Here is a 16705-nt window from a genome sequence, read left to right on the forward strand (position 1 = left end):
ATAGACTTTAATACAATAACAGTTTCCTTACTTGACTATTTTCCATATATTGCAACAAAGGCATTTCTGTTGAATTAGACAATGACTGAAGATGGAAATTGGTCATTTAGCAAACACATTATGCTATGATCTTTTTATGGATGATTTATGGACAAAATTGAATGTGCTTTTGTTGTTATTTTTAAAGCTTTTAACATCTGGGGAAATAAGGTTAACACAGTATATGCAAATCAAGAAATTTGAAGAGTTTGGAAAATTTGTATCTTATGGACCATCACACTTTAATGTTATTACCTTAAAATTGAAACTGTTTATTTAAACCACATCTGAAACATAAAACCATTTTTCTATCAAAATCTAATTTCAAAGATACCCAAGAATAATTAACTTTTTAAAGTTTTAGGTCAATTAGGAATTGTATTTTTGTTAATGAAATTTAGTTCTCTGTGAAGAGATTTATTTTTGTTGTTGATTAATTAATGAAATTCTTATTGTAGTTTTGTTCTTATTTATTTTTCAGTTGTGTAAATAATCAGAATACTTAATAGTCTTACACAGTATTATTTGTTTAAGGGTTCATTTATCTTTAAGAACAACTTTCAAGTTTCCTGCTTCCCTTGGAACTATTTCATTATAAATCATGTTCAATTTTGATGGCCATAATAATGCATTATTGCCTGAAAATACTTCTTTCATTGTAGTAAGTTTCTACAAAATGAGGTCAATCTTATTCCACACATTTTGATAAACTTTTCACACAATCTCCACTGCATTTGGATGTTGGCTTTCTAGACTATGTTTAAGCAGATCAAAGACAAAATCAAAACAGCATTTTATGCTTCAATAAAACTGAATTGTGTTGGCAATCCAAATATTTTGTGTTAAGGCCTTCAAAACATATGCAGATAATAATTATTCACTAATGGATATAAACTAAACTGAGTTCTTTTTTGTCTTCAATAGTGTTTGCTAATTCAGAACCTGTTAGAGGGTTTGAAGAAGGTGCACTCCAGATGTGCTTTGCTGATCTTAGGCAGGTTAGTAAACCTTTACAAAAGTCTACTATTTAAGTTCATATTAAAAGATATTACAAGTAATGTAAACATTGCTTTTGGACTAAATACATTTTATGTGGTTGCTGTAGAATAGTCATTAATATTGTATATGTATGTAACATAGGCATACATTATGTATATAGATATGTAATTAACAGTTACATTATGGAAGACATTAAACCTTGAAGAATGATATATGCTCATAGGAAGAAAAGTATGCAACTCTCATGAAATGCCTTTCAAAAATGAAACTAGTTAATGAAATTATTTCCTTAAAACTTGATAACAAACTTTCATTAAAGTAAGTAGTTTCAGCAAAAGTTTTATTTTGTAAATATTTTTTGGATTTTTCTAATAAAAATTCATTATTTAATGTAGTTATTTACACTTGGACTCTGAGTAGTTCACATGCAAAGTAATAATACTTTTTACCTTACCGTTTTTACATTTCATTTGCATAACCTCTAGAACCTCACAAATGAACATCAGTTGCTGTTTTTTAAGGTAAATATTTGTACTTTTTTTTCTCTTTTATGCACCGTATTACTAACTCTATTTGTCATCATCAACAGAGAGTGCAGGGAAATGATTTTAAAATTAACAAAAATGTGTACATACCTTTTACATCTTTATAGAAATTTATTAGTATAGTCATCTTTTTCACATATTTGTAATTTAACGTCTTTATCTTTTCATTTATAGTTTATTTTTAACTCTCCTTTAAAATTCTTTGTCTATTTATTCTGATATGTTAACTGATACCAATAGGCCTTTTATGAAGAAGTTATTTTGAGAAATTCCCCACATAGATGTGTTGCCAAAACAGGATGGCTGTTATAGATACCATCTTGTTTATAAAGCTTTCACAATCCATGTAACAAGTTAAGCTTATAAAAACCATTAAATCACTCAAATAGGATTTTTAAAACATAAATTATACACGGTCAACTAAAATATAAAATTAGATTTAATTACAGTTCAACTGTCTCTAACTATAGCATTTTGAGGTAACAAACCACTGTAAGTGCTGTAGATAATAGTACTGCAGGCTGTTACTTCGACTTCGGTACAAAAACTGTACACCAATTTCATAATAACTGTTGGTGGAGTGAGTGTACACTGAGCTCTTTATAACAGCTTTGTACATTTGTATTAACTAATTACTTGTACATCATAAATTTGTTTCCAAAGTATAGAAGATTGGCATAACACCCATAAAAGGCTGTAAAATCTATTTCTCTTTTGCAATGGATTAAGTTCTAAGACTGCATATATCGTATGTCTCAAAAGGACATGTGAAAATACATTGGCATCTACACAGTTGTATGCATTGTGAGCTTATGTGTTTACAGTCAGTTTCTGTTAAATTGTAGATTTTTTTATATAACTTGGATCATGTGACAAGCAAACTATTTATTTTAAATGTTTCTGTTGTAACAAAGAATTAAAACTTGATAACATAAACATTAAATTATATACTATAATGTTAATTTCATTCACATGCATGGATTGTAAAGATGTTTAATTAAATTTTGCACATAATTCAGTAATTTGCATATAAATTAATTTTAAAATGCTGCTGTTCTAATCAGATAAACAGATATGACTTTCAGTGTTATTTTGTTTATCAACACTACTCATCATTGAGTTTCTGATGTGAGTACTTAAGACTATGTCATTTAAATGCTTCTGTGTGCATTTTAATGTGGAATTTTTTGCCTGTTGGCTTCAGTCAAGAACACTTTTTATATATCTGGGAACCAAATATATACACGAGATTTACATTCATTGTCAGTGACATCCGTCAATGTATTTATGGCATTTGTACTTGTGATTATAAATGTCACATATATGTTTGTAATTGATACATTTTTTGTTGACTTCGCTCTCTTGAACTTCGAGTAATCCAGTTACATGTCTTATCACAGCTGTATGTGAGAGTGACTTGTTTTGTCACGTAATTCTTGGAATTGTGATTTCTTCATGAAGTTATTTGCTTTTATTCTCTTTTTTTTATATTTTTTCTGTTGACTAAATCACTGGACCTTTCTACAGGCTTTAAAAGAATTTCAAAGTAATTGTTAGTCAGATTGTTTACTTCTGTTATAATTATTTTGGTGAACTTTGTATTTGGTCATTCTAATTTGCTTGAGAAACATCTCTAGAATACTTTAGAATCCTCTTTTCTTAGTCTTGCCTGAAACATCAGTCTAGTCTAGTTATCTGAATGGTAAATGGTGAACAAGTTTTTGTATTTGTCTAGTTCATCCCATAGTTCTGATGCTCATGAACTGTCATGGTTAGTAACCTGTATGGTCACTTCAGTCTGATTGTTAATTGAGAACTTTTTATTAACTACTAGATACCAGTTATTCATTACTTTTTATCCTGTGTTTTGACTAATAATCTGCTTCCATATTCTTGGAAATCTCAACTATTTATTTAGTGGTCGTGGCTGAAAATCAATCATTAGTCTTTTTGATACAGAGACTGGTTTATATATATATACAGTAGTTTTAATATTCAGTGACCATCATGGAGGTCTGTTTTCTCTTTTTTTAACTTAAGGGAGTTTCAAGTTTGTATTATGTGAATTTTGTTGCATATTGCTTTTTCTTTGTATTAGAGGATGTGTGTCTCAGGTTAATAGGCTGGCTTTTATTGGTCACGAGCCATTGTTAGGGAAGGTTGTATAAAGTTTTACTTGTACAGGTCTCATGCTTGTCTAGGTACAAGGAAGCACTGTGCTGGTATATGGAATCCTCTCTTACTTCACAAAAGAAATAATGTTTTTATAAACACCTAAAGTTAAAAAAGGACAAAAACAGTTACATTATTTAACTAGTGTTTCAAGCAACTGCCCTTCATTAGGTTTGATATTATTTAAGGTTATTTACTTTTCTCAAGTTTCAACATAACTGTTCATTGTTATTTGTGAATCTTTTCCACTTTTAGAAAGAAATTAAGGATGTTTATTGGATAGCATTGTTAAATTCTATAACAGTATGACATCATTCTCAGTCCTAGAATTAATGACCTTTGTGCATCTCTTAAAAAAATTTCAAAACAACTTTGTAATTTTTTTTTATTAATAACCTATATTTTAATTCATTTTTCTATTTCCAGTATATTAGTATTGTTTCCTATATATTAATATCACCTATATTTTAATTCATTTTTCTATTTCCCATATATTAGTATTGTTTCCTATATATTAATATTGCCTATATTTTAATTCATTTTTCTATTTCCCATATATTAGTATTGTTTCCTATATATTAATATTGCCTATATTTTAATTCATTTTTCTATTTCCCATATATTAGTATTGTTTCCTATATATTAATATCACCTATATTTTAATTCATTTTTCTATTTCCCATATATTAGTATTGTTTCCTATATATTAATATTGCCTATATTTTAATTCATTTTTCTATTTCCCATATATTAGTATTGTTTCCTATATATTAATATCACCTATATTTTTATTCATTTTTCTATTTCCCATATATTAGTATTGTTTCCTATATATTAATATCGCCTATATTTTAATTCATTTTTCTATTTCCCATATATTAGTATTGTTTCCTATATATTAATATCACCTATATTTTAATTCATTTTTCTATTTCCCATATATTAGTATTGTTTCCTATATATTAATATCACCTATATTTTAATTCATTTTTCTATTTCCCATATATTAGTATTGTTTCCTATATATTAATATCACCTATATTTTAATTCATTTTTTATTTCCCATATATTAGTATTGTTTCCTATATATTAATATCACCTATATTTTAATTCATTTTTCTATTTCCCATATATTAGTATTGTTTCCTATATATTAATATTGCCTATATTTTAATTCATTTTTCTATTTCCCATATATTAGTATTGTTTCCTATATATTAATATCACCTATATTTTTATTCATTTTTTATTTCCCATATATTAGTATTGTTTCCTATATATTAATATTGCCTATATTTTAATTCATTTTTCTATTTCCCATATATTAGTATTGTTTCCTATATATTAATATCACCTATATTTTTATTCATTTTTCTATTTCCCATATATTAGTATTGTTTCCTATATATTAATATCACCTATATTTTAATTCATTTTTCTATTTCCCATATATTAGTATTGTTTCCTATATATTAATATCACCTATATTTTAATTCATTTTTTTATTTCCCATATATTAGTTTTGTTTCCTATATATTAATATCACCTATATTTTAATTCATTTTTCTATTTCCCATATATTAGTATTGTTTCCTATATATTAATATTGCCTATATTTTAATTCATTTTTCTATTTCCCATATATTAGTATTGTTTCCTATATATTAATATCACCTATATTTTAATTCATTTTTCTATTTCCCATATATTAGTATTGTTTCCTATATATTAATATCACCTATATTTTAATTCATTTTTCTATTTCCCATATATTAGTATTGTTTCCTATATATTAATATCACCTATATTTTAATTCATTTTTTTATTTCCCATATATTAGTTTTGTTTCCTATATATTAATATCACCTATATTTTAATTCATTTTTCTATTTCCCATATATTAGTATTGTTTCCTATATATTAATATTGCCTATATTTTAATTCATTTTTCTATTTCCCATATATTAGTATTGTTTCCTATATATTTTTTTACATTATCATTTTCTGTAATTCCCATTCCTTTTTATTTTTCTATTATGTGAAAACTGTTTTAACATTTTTTTAACTGCTGTCACTGCCATCTTTCATGTAAAGCACACATTTTTTTATGTACATCTAAACATGACAGGAATGTCTTCTGTTATTATTGACATAAATGACATCAACATTTGTACTTGTAATGTGCTCTACTAATCATTGCTCTATATTATCCTAAAAAAAGAACAGTCAATCTAGTTAAAATATTTTATGTCACCTTTATTGGGTTATATGTTGTACTGATAAAGATTTGAGCACTCATTCAGTTTTACATGCACATAAATAGTCAAAGGATTGGTAGGTTAGTTTGGCCTGCTTGAAATGAATAGTGTATTTTGTTCAGTTTAAATTCTTGCTCTTGCTCAGTATGTTAGTTATTGATATTTCTTTTCCAAAAGTTTAGTTATGCATTTGAAAGCCACGCTGTGTGACATTGAATAGATTCAAAATAGTTATTTGTATCTGAATAGACCTATTTGCCTAAAAGTTCCACCAGTCTATAGAAATACAGAGATAAAAGTTACAGTTTTCTAAATCACCTTTTGAGTATATGTATAAAGATTGGCTCTGCTTACTGTTAATAGGAAGATTTTGAATTTTTCATGAAACATTAAGAACAAGTTATGAAGTACTTTATAAAAATGATAAACGTAGCATGAGATAGACTTAAAAATTGAAATAACTTTATTTTAACTAAACATTTTAGTAAACTGGAAACATTGAAGATCTACATGTTGCATTCTTTGGAAATAAGAAGCTTTATGGCTGTCACATATTTACAGTGTTAAAGAGTATAATGTGTGTGGTAGAAGGAACACTCTAAATGTCCCTCTGGTGTTAATATATATAATAAACAGTTTGTGTCATGCTTCTTTGTTTTAATTGTAATGGTCAACAATTTATATCATTGTTTTGTAACAAAACTACCAATTGATATTGTTAGGTCAACTATGGTATTTATGTTGTGAATGTTTAATATACATTTTGGTTTGTTTTTTATTCTTGTTAACTTTGGTGACAGAACAAAACAATTTAATTCAGAAATTATTTTGATTTATAATTGATATTTTGTCTTTATTGAGCTTAGAGTAAGTTATTGCACAGTACATTTTTAAGCTTAATTATAAAACAAATAATACCCTAGGCTCACTTATTGCACCACGATAAGTTAAATAGCATTTTATTTATATTTTTTTTCAGTTGTTTATTAACATTGAGGTATAGACAAAAGAAAGATAAAAGTTACCAAGGGTTTCAATGGAGTAGTGTTTCAACTAAGCCTTTGTTACAATAATGTTTTACACCCAATGCTTGTATTTAGGCCATTAAATACACCTTCTGTTACTAATGTTAAGATCAGATGATAGCTAGTTGTGTCTAAGTGTGAATGTAAAGTACATAATTCCCTCTAGTCTTACACTGTTAAATTAGGGATAGCTAGCTGACTTCCCTCCAGTCTTACACTGTTAAATTAGGGATAGCTAGCTGACTTCCATCTAGTCTTACACTGTTAAATTAGGGATAGCTAGCTGACTTCCGTCTAGTTTTACACTGTTAAATTAGGGATGGCTAGTGCAGATAGCCCTCGTGCATGAAATTCAAAAACAAACAAATAAACATAATTAAAGATATATTAACTGTGGAAACTCTACTAAGTAAAGTAGTTACATATATTTTTCGATATCACATCTTCCAATTATTTTAGTTTTGTCACAGAGTCCATCAGTCTCCTTTCACTAAAACTGATTTCTTATTATTACTTTCTGACTTATAGTGTACAATTCCTTCTTCTTGTAATTTTTGTTAGTTAATTTAGGTATAACAGTTTACTTTATTTTGGTGCACTGGAATTTTTCTAGTTATATTTTCTTATAACTTCTAGATCTTTTCTTGACATGGGACTGGGCAACCTACTTTCATGACTATGGACAAGAAAATAGTTAGAACTTAAGGGTAAACCCACAAGTTGCTGTAGTTCTGCTTGAAAAGTAAATGGAACATATAAGTAATCAAAGTTAATTTTAAATGTCACTATTATACTGTTTTATTATAAATTGTTAAAGTCTTTCCAATAATTATTATGCATGTTTTGATTTTTAAAAAAGGAAAATGAAAACATATACCCACCTTAAAAGTTGTATGTTTAGTTACCTAGTCATATGTTGTCCTTAAGATACCTGATACTATTGATGAAAGTTGTATGTTTAGTTACCTAGTCATATGTTGCCCTTAAGATACCTGATACTATTGATGAAAGTTGTATGTTTGGTTACCTAGTCATATGTTGTCCTTAAGATACCTGATACTATTGATGAAAGTTGTATGTTTAGTTACCTAGTCATATGTTGCCCTTAAGATACCTGTACTTTGATGAAAGTTGTATGTTTACCTAGTCATATGTTGTCCTTAAGATACCTGATACTATTGATGAAAGTTGTATGTTTAGTTACCTAGTCATATGTTGCCCTTAAGATACCTGATACTATTGATGAAAGTTGTATGTTTAGTTACCTAGTCATATGTTGTCCTTAAGATACCTGATACTATTGATGAAAGTTGTATGTTTAGTTACCTAGTCATATGTTGTCCTTAAGATACCTGATACTATTGATGTCTTACTCCAACACATGTCCTGCAAGATGTCATGTTTCATTTTTTAAATTAAAAGTTAAGTCTTAATAGTTTCTCAACTAGCCTTTAACAGGTGTAAATACAAATTTAGAAAGAATGAAGGTAAGATGATAAATAGTTGTAGACTGTGAATAAAGTAATGTTTTATTTGTTCTTTCTTTAATGTTAGTTTATTTTTAGTATTGGTTAAATTGTTTGATATATATATATATATATATATATATATTTGTTTATGAGGATTATTTTGCATTGTTATCTTAAGATAAGTGTTTAGAACAAAACTAAACCTCCTAAGCTAGCTGAATTTTGTGTTTGGGATTATAGCAAAAAAATTGCTTGCATTGAGGGTACCATAAGAGATGAATCAATACCTTTTTAATCATCATAGGTATGGTGATATGTTAGACGTATATAATATTCATTACTCGTTTAATTTTTATTTGAACTATGTAGGTATTTTGTTTTGATCAGAAGTTGGAAACAGTTGTAGATTTTATTACCAAAAAGTTTCTCTCTGTAGATGTTTTTTATCATAGTTATATATTAAACATAACTTGAGAATTCTCTGTATTAATATCATAATTATTAATGAATCAATTTTAACTGTCTAGAGTTTAATAACAGTTGAATGTCTGTTGTGTAGTCAGTTAATCATACATTCACAAGATGATAGGTTCCAATGCTTCAAATTAAATAAACATTCTTAGAATTTCATCTCCACGTGTAATGTGAGAGTAATAAAACATTGAATACAAAGTAGATAAATATTATCAATATATTATTTTTCTAAGGTAGATAGAAATAAAATCTTAAATTTATGGTATAATGTTTATAACTAAAATTTTACATTTTGAAGTTAATAATCATGAATGTGTTAGTTAATTTAGCCATAATTAGTTTCATTTAGTAGAAAACCACTTAAATCCAGAATGTTTGTTTATTCATATATTTAACAGTGCTTACCACAAATTTGCACAATTAATTGATACTTTCTTGCATATAAATACGATAGTTTTCCTTAACCTTTTTTTTATGATAACTAGGTGTCTAGGATTTTTATAATGAAAGAACACCTCATATCTGTTAAAGCATGTCTTGTTAGTTGGCATAACTAAGAATATAGACACTTGTAGGAATATCATGAAGTATATATTTTGTATAGGTTGATCTGTAAGTAGTTTTGAAAATTTTACATTTAAGGCTGTTCTATGTGTAAGCATCTTTATAATAGAAGCTATATATGGTTTTAACTATCAGCTTTGAGTTGTACTTATGAGATAAAATTCATGTTTTTTATTTATGTGTTGAAATATCCTAAAGTCATTGAATCAAAGTAATTTTTTAGAAATATGTAAAGCATATAAGTGTTTGAGTAATTTTGCACAGTAATTATATGTTTAGAAGTTACACTGTACACAAAAGAAGCTTCTCTACTACAATAAAAATACAACTGTTCATGAGTAATTTGTTGATCCTGATTCTAAAAATTGTTGAATATTACTGATCACCTCTAGTTTTGAGCGATGTTAGGTTTATTCTAAATATTCTTATATATTGTGATAATAACTCTCTGATAACTTTATTTATTTATTGAAAATTGCATTTAAGAATGTTCAAAACTGAAAATACACTTAAGCTATGTTTAAAACTATCATCATGTTATTATTTTTCAATTCTTTTTACAAAATACCTGACTGACTTGTTGCATCTTTTATGTATGTTGTTAGTTTCATGCTACAAGAATCAACAGTAATCTTCCATCATCACAGGATTCCACTGTCTTTCTTGATGTTACTATTCTATTATAGACATAACTTAAGGGAAGTGCTCACCAAGATTATTGCTCACTGCACCAAGATCATTTGATAAGAAACTTAATTAAAAGTGTGAGAAGTGTAACTTTAGTGACATCTTGGACCCAGTTCTCCTCTTGTTCTCAGGGATATCATTAATCGTCACAACATAGTTTTCATCTCTGTAAATTCCTAAGAAAATTTTAACAACCAGTTTGAGTGATTTCCTCGCCCTAAGTTCTTTCTGACTGAGTAATGTTTCAAAATCACCATTCATCAGCACTTCCCAAATTTGTGGCCCAACAAAAATACGACCTTTTAGTTTTTACTTCACTAACTTTTTGAAACTTATAAGACAGATGGAGTGAGGGAAGAAACATATCTTGATGATTCAGTGAAAGTTGGAACTCAACTTTCTGTTTTCCTGGAACGTAATTCTCTCACTGGTCTTTCCTTTTTTTTTAAATGAATTTTATGATATCGGCTATCCCAGACAGACAAAAAGCTACAGTGTTTGGTATACTTACTTTATAGACTTAGCAGTAGTGGATATTTGATTGCTTCAGGTATAAGCTGCATGTTCTACTATGTTCACAGCATTAATAACAGGAACCAATGGCTTAGTGTTCCCATTATGTAAAAGCACAGTTTTCACACTAACTTTAGATGAATTGGTAAAATGTTTTCTTTCTTGAGAGTATATTCAGTACTTGATTCTTCAATTAGTGCATCAACATTTGTACAGAAACACAAAGTATCTTGCATGCTGTAGTGAGAAGCAAGACTTTTATGATAAATTCCATTGCCGTAAATGAAAGTTCCCATGCTGTTTCAGTATAAAACAAGTCACAAATCTGATCATTTAGCTCATCTTGTGTGATCAGATGAGGCAGTTTATGTTGAGATGCCACAGGGGTAAAATTACTAAATGAAGGAAATAAAGATGATTCATTGTCTTTTTTGCAGTATAACCTCTATTTCCCACTTTGCTGCTGCTTGTGACACAAGAAAATCATCCCCATGAGGTACTGGTTTCATCACAGATGCAATCTCTGGATATTTAGTGTATTGTCTAGTTTTGTCTGAATATCCAGAAATATTAATGCAAAAATAACAGTAAGTTAGATGATCTTTGGGCTCACACTGTATCATTGAAATTGTCAATGACACAATTGCTCTTCTTTTATTTAGCCACTGTGTGAAGCCAGATTTGGAAACTGTACAACACAAATGTAGCATAAACTGTTTAGGTGGTTTTTTGGACTTTACTTGAAGTGAAAGTGATTATATCACAGGTATGATGTGAGGAAGATGGACTTTGTTTTGAGTGTGGGCAGAGCCAGACAAAGTAACCAACTGAGTGAGTGAGTGAAAAGCAGTTGAGAGAGAGGTGTATCACTCTGCCCATTTTAAGCTCAGTTGAGGGACTCCTCAAATGTTCCTGGGCAGAAAAGGTGAACATGGGAATGAAGCAAAATTGGTGCAAGTCATTATAATTTCATCAAGAACAAGTAGCACATATAAACAATATATATGGAGTTTTACACCAATACAACACAGTTACTGTTTGAAGTTATCAAAAAATGTATTACTTTTGTCCATTAAACTTTCTATGTAAACTTAATTTCACAGTATAAACCTATTGAACTGAGCTGATTGTATGGTATTACACATTGTTGATAAAGTAGTGAGACACTACAGTATCTTAAAATCTGGAGGTGATAGACAAATTCTGATTACATATCTGAAACCAAAACTATTCAATTACCAAGAATCACTTGAGTTTTCTCTAGTAGCAAATGATTTGATATGCAGTGTTACTTAAAACATTGTTTAGGGCAAATTTGTGTGTGTGCAGACTTGTAAAACAGTTGATTGATTGATGAATTTGTGTTATAAAGATAAAAGTTTTTTTGTTTTTACTTTACAATGGTGTGTTTACACTTTATATTTTATAATGCATGCTTTTGAACCAATGTTTATTTATTTATGAAAAGTGTATAACTACCTTTCAAGTTGTTTTAGAAATAAATTATTGATAAAAAATACAAGTTTCAAATAATGCAACATTTTCTTAAAGGGTCTTATTTTTCTTAGGTAGGTCTTGTTCAGGCTTGTGAATGAAAAGGATTTGTACAATTTTAATAATATAATTTACTAATTTTTTAAAATATTAATTTGACCTATCCATACTTTTAGTGTGAATTAATGTTCTTTACTCCCTTCAGGGTGAGAGAAGCAGGACAAGAAGAAGTTGGTAGAAACTGCCCTAAAACAGCTCAGACAGTTAACATCAAACAGTGATTAGTATAATTGTACTTAATTCTTCCCTTTGTTACATATTTTGGTTTCCTATAATTACTGGCTTGATGGAAAGTATCCATACAGTTTTTTGTGTGTTTAATGAATTAGTAAAATGTGACTGTTCAATGTCAAGAACATTGATATCAATTATTCTGAGAAGTGACTGAACCAGGCTTTCAGTTAACATTAATAAAATATAAAGATTCTTATTATTACCACAGTTTTGTTAAAAATGGACAGTTATAGCAGCAGAGCTTACCATATTAATGTCTGCCATAAAGGGAAATTAGGCCAAGAAGTGCACTTTCTACTTATTTCTAACAAAATGTATTGACCAGTTTTTGATTGTTTGGCTATATAGTTTTAAAATTTTGTGAGAGACAAAAACACTTATGACACTAAATTATTAAAATTATTTGACCCATGTGTTGCTTTATTTCTCAGTTTTAAATTGCTTTTTGTTTAGCCCATTTATTGTGTTATAGAATAGGGAAAGAGTGTGATTCTGAGGGAAGTTTGATATTATAATTAAATTGTGATCGTAACACAAATAATAAAAAAGAAAGACATTAAACATGGGTCAGTGTTATAGTTCTCTTCTAATTTTCCATTTGATTTAATAGCTAGCTCATAACTGTTTGGTCTCAAGGTAATATATAGATAGTAGATAATGAACTTGAATCATCTAATAAACTGTTGTTATGACAACTGAATTCCTTGTGTTTTCTGAATATAACTTAACTAATTGTAAAGTTACAAACAGATATTAGAATATAAACAAACCTCGTAGTCTAATAAATAGCAGCTATGATAGATCTAAACTGTCTTCTTTATGATTCAACACACTGATATAGTTGTGTTAAGAGAGTCATCTGTATAAACAATATCTGTTAAGATGTGTTTTCAAAACAAACACCAAGGGCTTTTATGAGATTTTTAGAATGGTACTTAATACAGTTTTTCAAGTGTTGTCCCAGTTATTACTGGAATAAACATCTTCATGTGGATGCAAAGTAAAATTGCCAACCTGGTATGTGGTGAAGTAAAATGGTGAGCAGACAATACAGGAGAGAACAGTTAGTATTATGTACAATAATTTAGGTATAGTTGACTGGTATGCTGTAACATAATGAAGGGTGCTAATAATACATTGTGTTATAATAATCCATAAATGGCTAAATGATTGTTACTATACCACAACTGCTGCAACCTAATGGTAGACACTAGAAAAACACAGTACTATGACAATGAAAAAAAAGGGTAATGTGATTGTTACCCTGCTAATATGGTATACTCTAATATAGTGGGAGATGCTAAAAACAAACAAACAGTACTACAACCATGAAAAAGTGGCTAAATGATTGTCACTGTGCTGTACCTTGATATTGCTATAAGGTGACTGTTTTGTGGTGCTAAATAATTTGACAAAGTTGTTTTCCAACCTAATGCAGAAGAGCATATGATGTTACTACTATAGAATAATTCAGTTTATTTGTTACATATACAAAACAAATATGTCTGTAGTAATATTACACAGTAGCATAATTTGTATAAACAGACTTTTCATCCTCTACTTACATCAGACAGTTATAGCTGGCAGCTGGTTTTTACTCAATATTAAACATATTTACGTGCTGCGTATCTGAAAGCCAGTGTTCAGTTTATTTTGAAATCTCACACATCTCATGTTTGTAAGAAACGTTTGGTAGGATAGTCTACAAATGGGAAAAGAACTTTCAAAGAATCTTAAAAATAGGAATAATGTTTGACATGTTTCTCTAATAATTTGACACTGAAAGAAGTTAGTTGTGCTTAACTTTCATGAAACATTTAAAATTGTGCCTTTTACTTGTCATATAAGTATGCTACTGGTTGAATTGTAATTGACTAATTAGATAAAATAATTATTAGCTATGTTGTACTGTACATTTTAGGCTCATAATGAATGATACATCATCAGGTTATTATGGGGTATAATTTTCAACAGTTTTTGTACTTTACATTAAATAAACCCCACTATCTGGTAGATGGTGCAGTTAAATACTTTTCCTTTGCAAAGAGGTTTTAGTGGAATAGTCCATTGCAGTTAATAATAAGGTAATATAATTTACTGTGTTTGTGTAAATAATACGTACTTCATGAAAAATATGTTAATATCCATTTTTTTTCATAATTACAGTCATTAAGTGTTGCTTTTTTTTAATATCATTCATGCTTTTTCATTTATAAATTTGACTGCTCATGGGAGAGATGTAATTAAACATTAAGGTTTTTTTTTCTCTCTAGCACTATACTGTTTGCTTCTGTTTGTTTAATTTGTTTGTTACATGAAATACCAATTTTGAAGGTCCCAAACTTGTAGATGTTTACAGCACTAGAACTACTAGTAAACATTTGTTAATGAAGAAGAATTTTTGTAACATTACTCCTGTTACTGATTGTAAACAGAAGACTTAGTACTCGTGATTTGCATATTAATTTATGTTAGTACAAGTATAGTACTATATCATGTTGTTGTTTTTTTAATTCATGGAATACCTATTGTGAATCATATTAGATACTCAAGAGATTCAGACAAATGAAAAAGGTACAGAGCAATATACAATTCTAACAAAAGATAGCCATGTTTAGATTGTGAGTAAAAAACTTTCATGTTTTGTTTTTGTTATTTGTTGTGAAAAAAAGTCAGAGTGGCCTTTTAACTAATATAAAACAATTTGTTAATGATAGTGCAAGTTCCCTTACACAGGCCTTCAACAGTAACAGAGATTAGTGATAAGGGTTAACATTTTCTGTGACCATCAGTTGTCTTAAGGGTTCAAAATATTTGTAAGCTAATAACCATCATGAAGGGTGGAAACTTCTGTAAAGTATCAGCCTCTGTGTTTCTTAAATGTTTTCACAAAAACTCTTAGTTGTTTACAATCCATTTTGTCAGGTTGGACTTCAATGGTCACATCATGATTCAAACTGCTTACTCTTAAATGTTCATTATTTAGTTGTTTCTTGTCCAAGCCTTTTGTATTACTTTGTTTTGACCATAGGCAATTTTTTTTTCAGAATAGCATGTTACTGTGGACATGAATAATTAGTGTAAATATGTGTATATTGCTTTGATGTTTTGAACTATGAAGTGCTTCTTTATGTTTAGTTTTACATTTCTGGAAACAGCTAAAACCATTTAACTCAATTGGGATTTTAACACTCGTTAAAAGGTTATAAAATTTGATAATATTGTCATGCTTTTGCTTTTGTGTAAATAATAAAAATTTATCAGAGAAACTAACTTTAAAACATAATATTTACAAGTAGATTTCAAATAAAACAAGTCAGAACTATTTTAGTGTGTGTGTGTGTGTTTGGAAAATATTTTATTAATCATTATAAACTTATAACTGCTACAAAGAAACTGTATAACATACTTATTTTTCTGGTTGTGTTAGATGTTGATATTTTTCAGTTTGAAGAAATTAAGTTTTGTGGAATGTTTTTTTGTTTAGTAACTAAGAAAGATATTTATCTGTGTTGTACATTGTATGTTTTTTTTTTTTTGTGGGGTATATTTGTTTTCTACAAAATAGTTTATTGTAACTATCTGTTTATACCTTTGTTGCTGAGTTTTTGGGAGATAGTTTTCAAGTGCCTTTTGTATGCAAACCAAACAATTTCCATAAAATCAGTTTATAAATTTTTGGTAAATTTATCCTATTTAATAACACCATTTTTTTTGCTTGAGTTGTATATAGAGCAATATTTATATGTTTATGTACACAGTATATTTATTATTTGTTTTGGTTTCTGAAAATATTGGATTGATGAATGGATAGAATACATTAAAAGTAAATTGTACACTTAGTGTTGTTTTGTTAGCTGGTGTTAATTTTTAATGCTTTAAACAGTAATTTGTATGTATTAACCAGTACTATATTATATGAAACTATGTTGTTTTATCCAATAACAAACAAGCATACTTCAATAAGATGTTGGTTGTTGTTTTTTTAAGTTAAGAAATAATAATACAGTTGTTAACAGAATTACTAGTACACAGTTTCCAAAAAATGTTTTGTAGATTGTTTTTATTATAGGCTGTGTGTGACTTACAGATCTTGCTGTATTGTCACAGTTCTTTGTAGTAACATTTACTCTGCAACTCTAGATACGTATACTTCTCCCTTAAGTACTTTT

At 28.3% G+C, this 16705-nt stretch overlaps 1 protein-coding gene across 21 annotated transcripts in view; it reads left to right on the forward strand.

The window, feature by feature from the left end:
- LOC143242618 (uncharacterized) overlaps nt 1-16705 on the forward strand; it is a 31832-nt gene that overhangs the window by 3425 nt on the left and 11702 nt on the right. For 2 of the 21 annotated variants that reach the window (XR_013023010.1, XR_013023008.1), the window contains exons 2-4: nt 964-1037; nt 7675-7780; nt 11512-12307. Coding sequence is in view for 10 of the 21 variants with exons in the window: in XM_076486084.1 (XP_076342199.1) it covers nt 964-1037; nt 1524-1559; nt 10151-10289 (249 nt within the window). In the remaining 11 variants the exon portion in view is untranslated. The other 19 variants (XR_013023002.1, XR_013023004.1, XR_013023009.1 and 16 more) reach the window with 17 other exon arrangements.

This window comes from Tachypleus tridentatus, unplaced genomic scaffold (genome assembly GCF_004210375.1).
Source record: "Tachypleus tridentatus isolate NWPU-2018 unplaced genomic scaffold, ASM421037v1 Hic_cluster_2, whole genome shotgun sequence".
In the NCBI taxonomy this organism is placed as follows: Eukaryota; Metazoa; Arthropoda; class Merostomata; order Xiphosura; family Limulidae; genus Tachypleus; species Tachypleus tridentatus.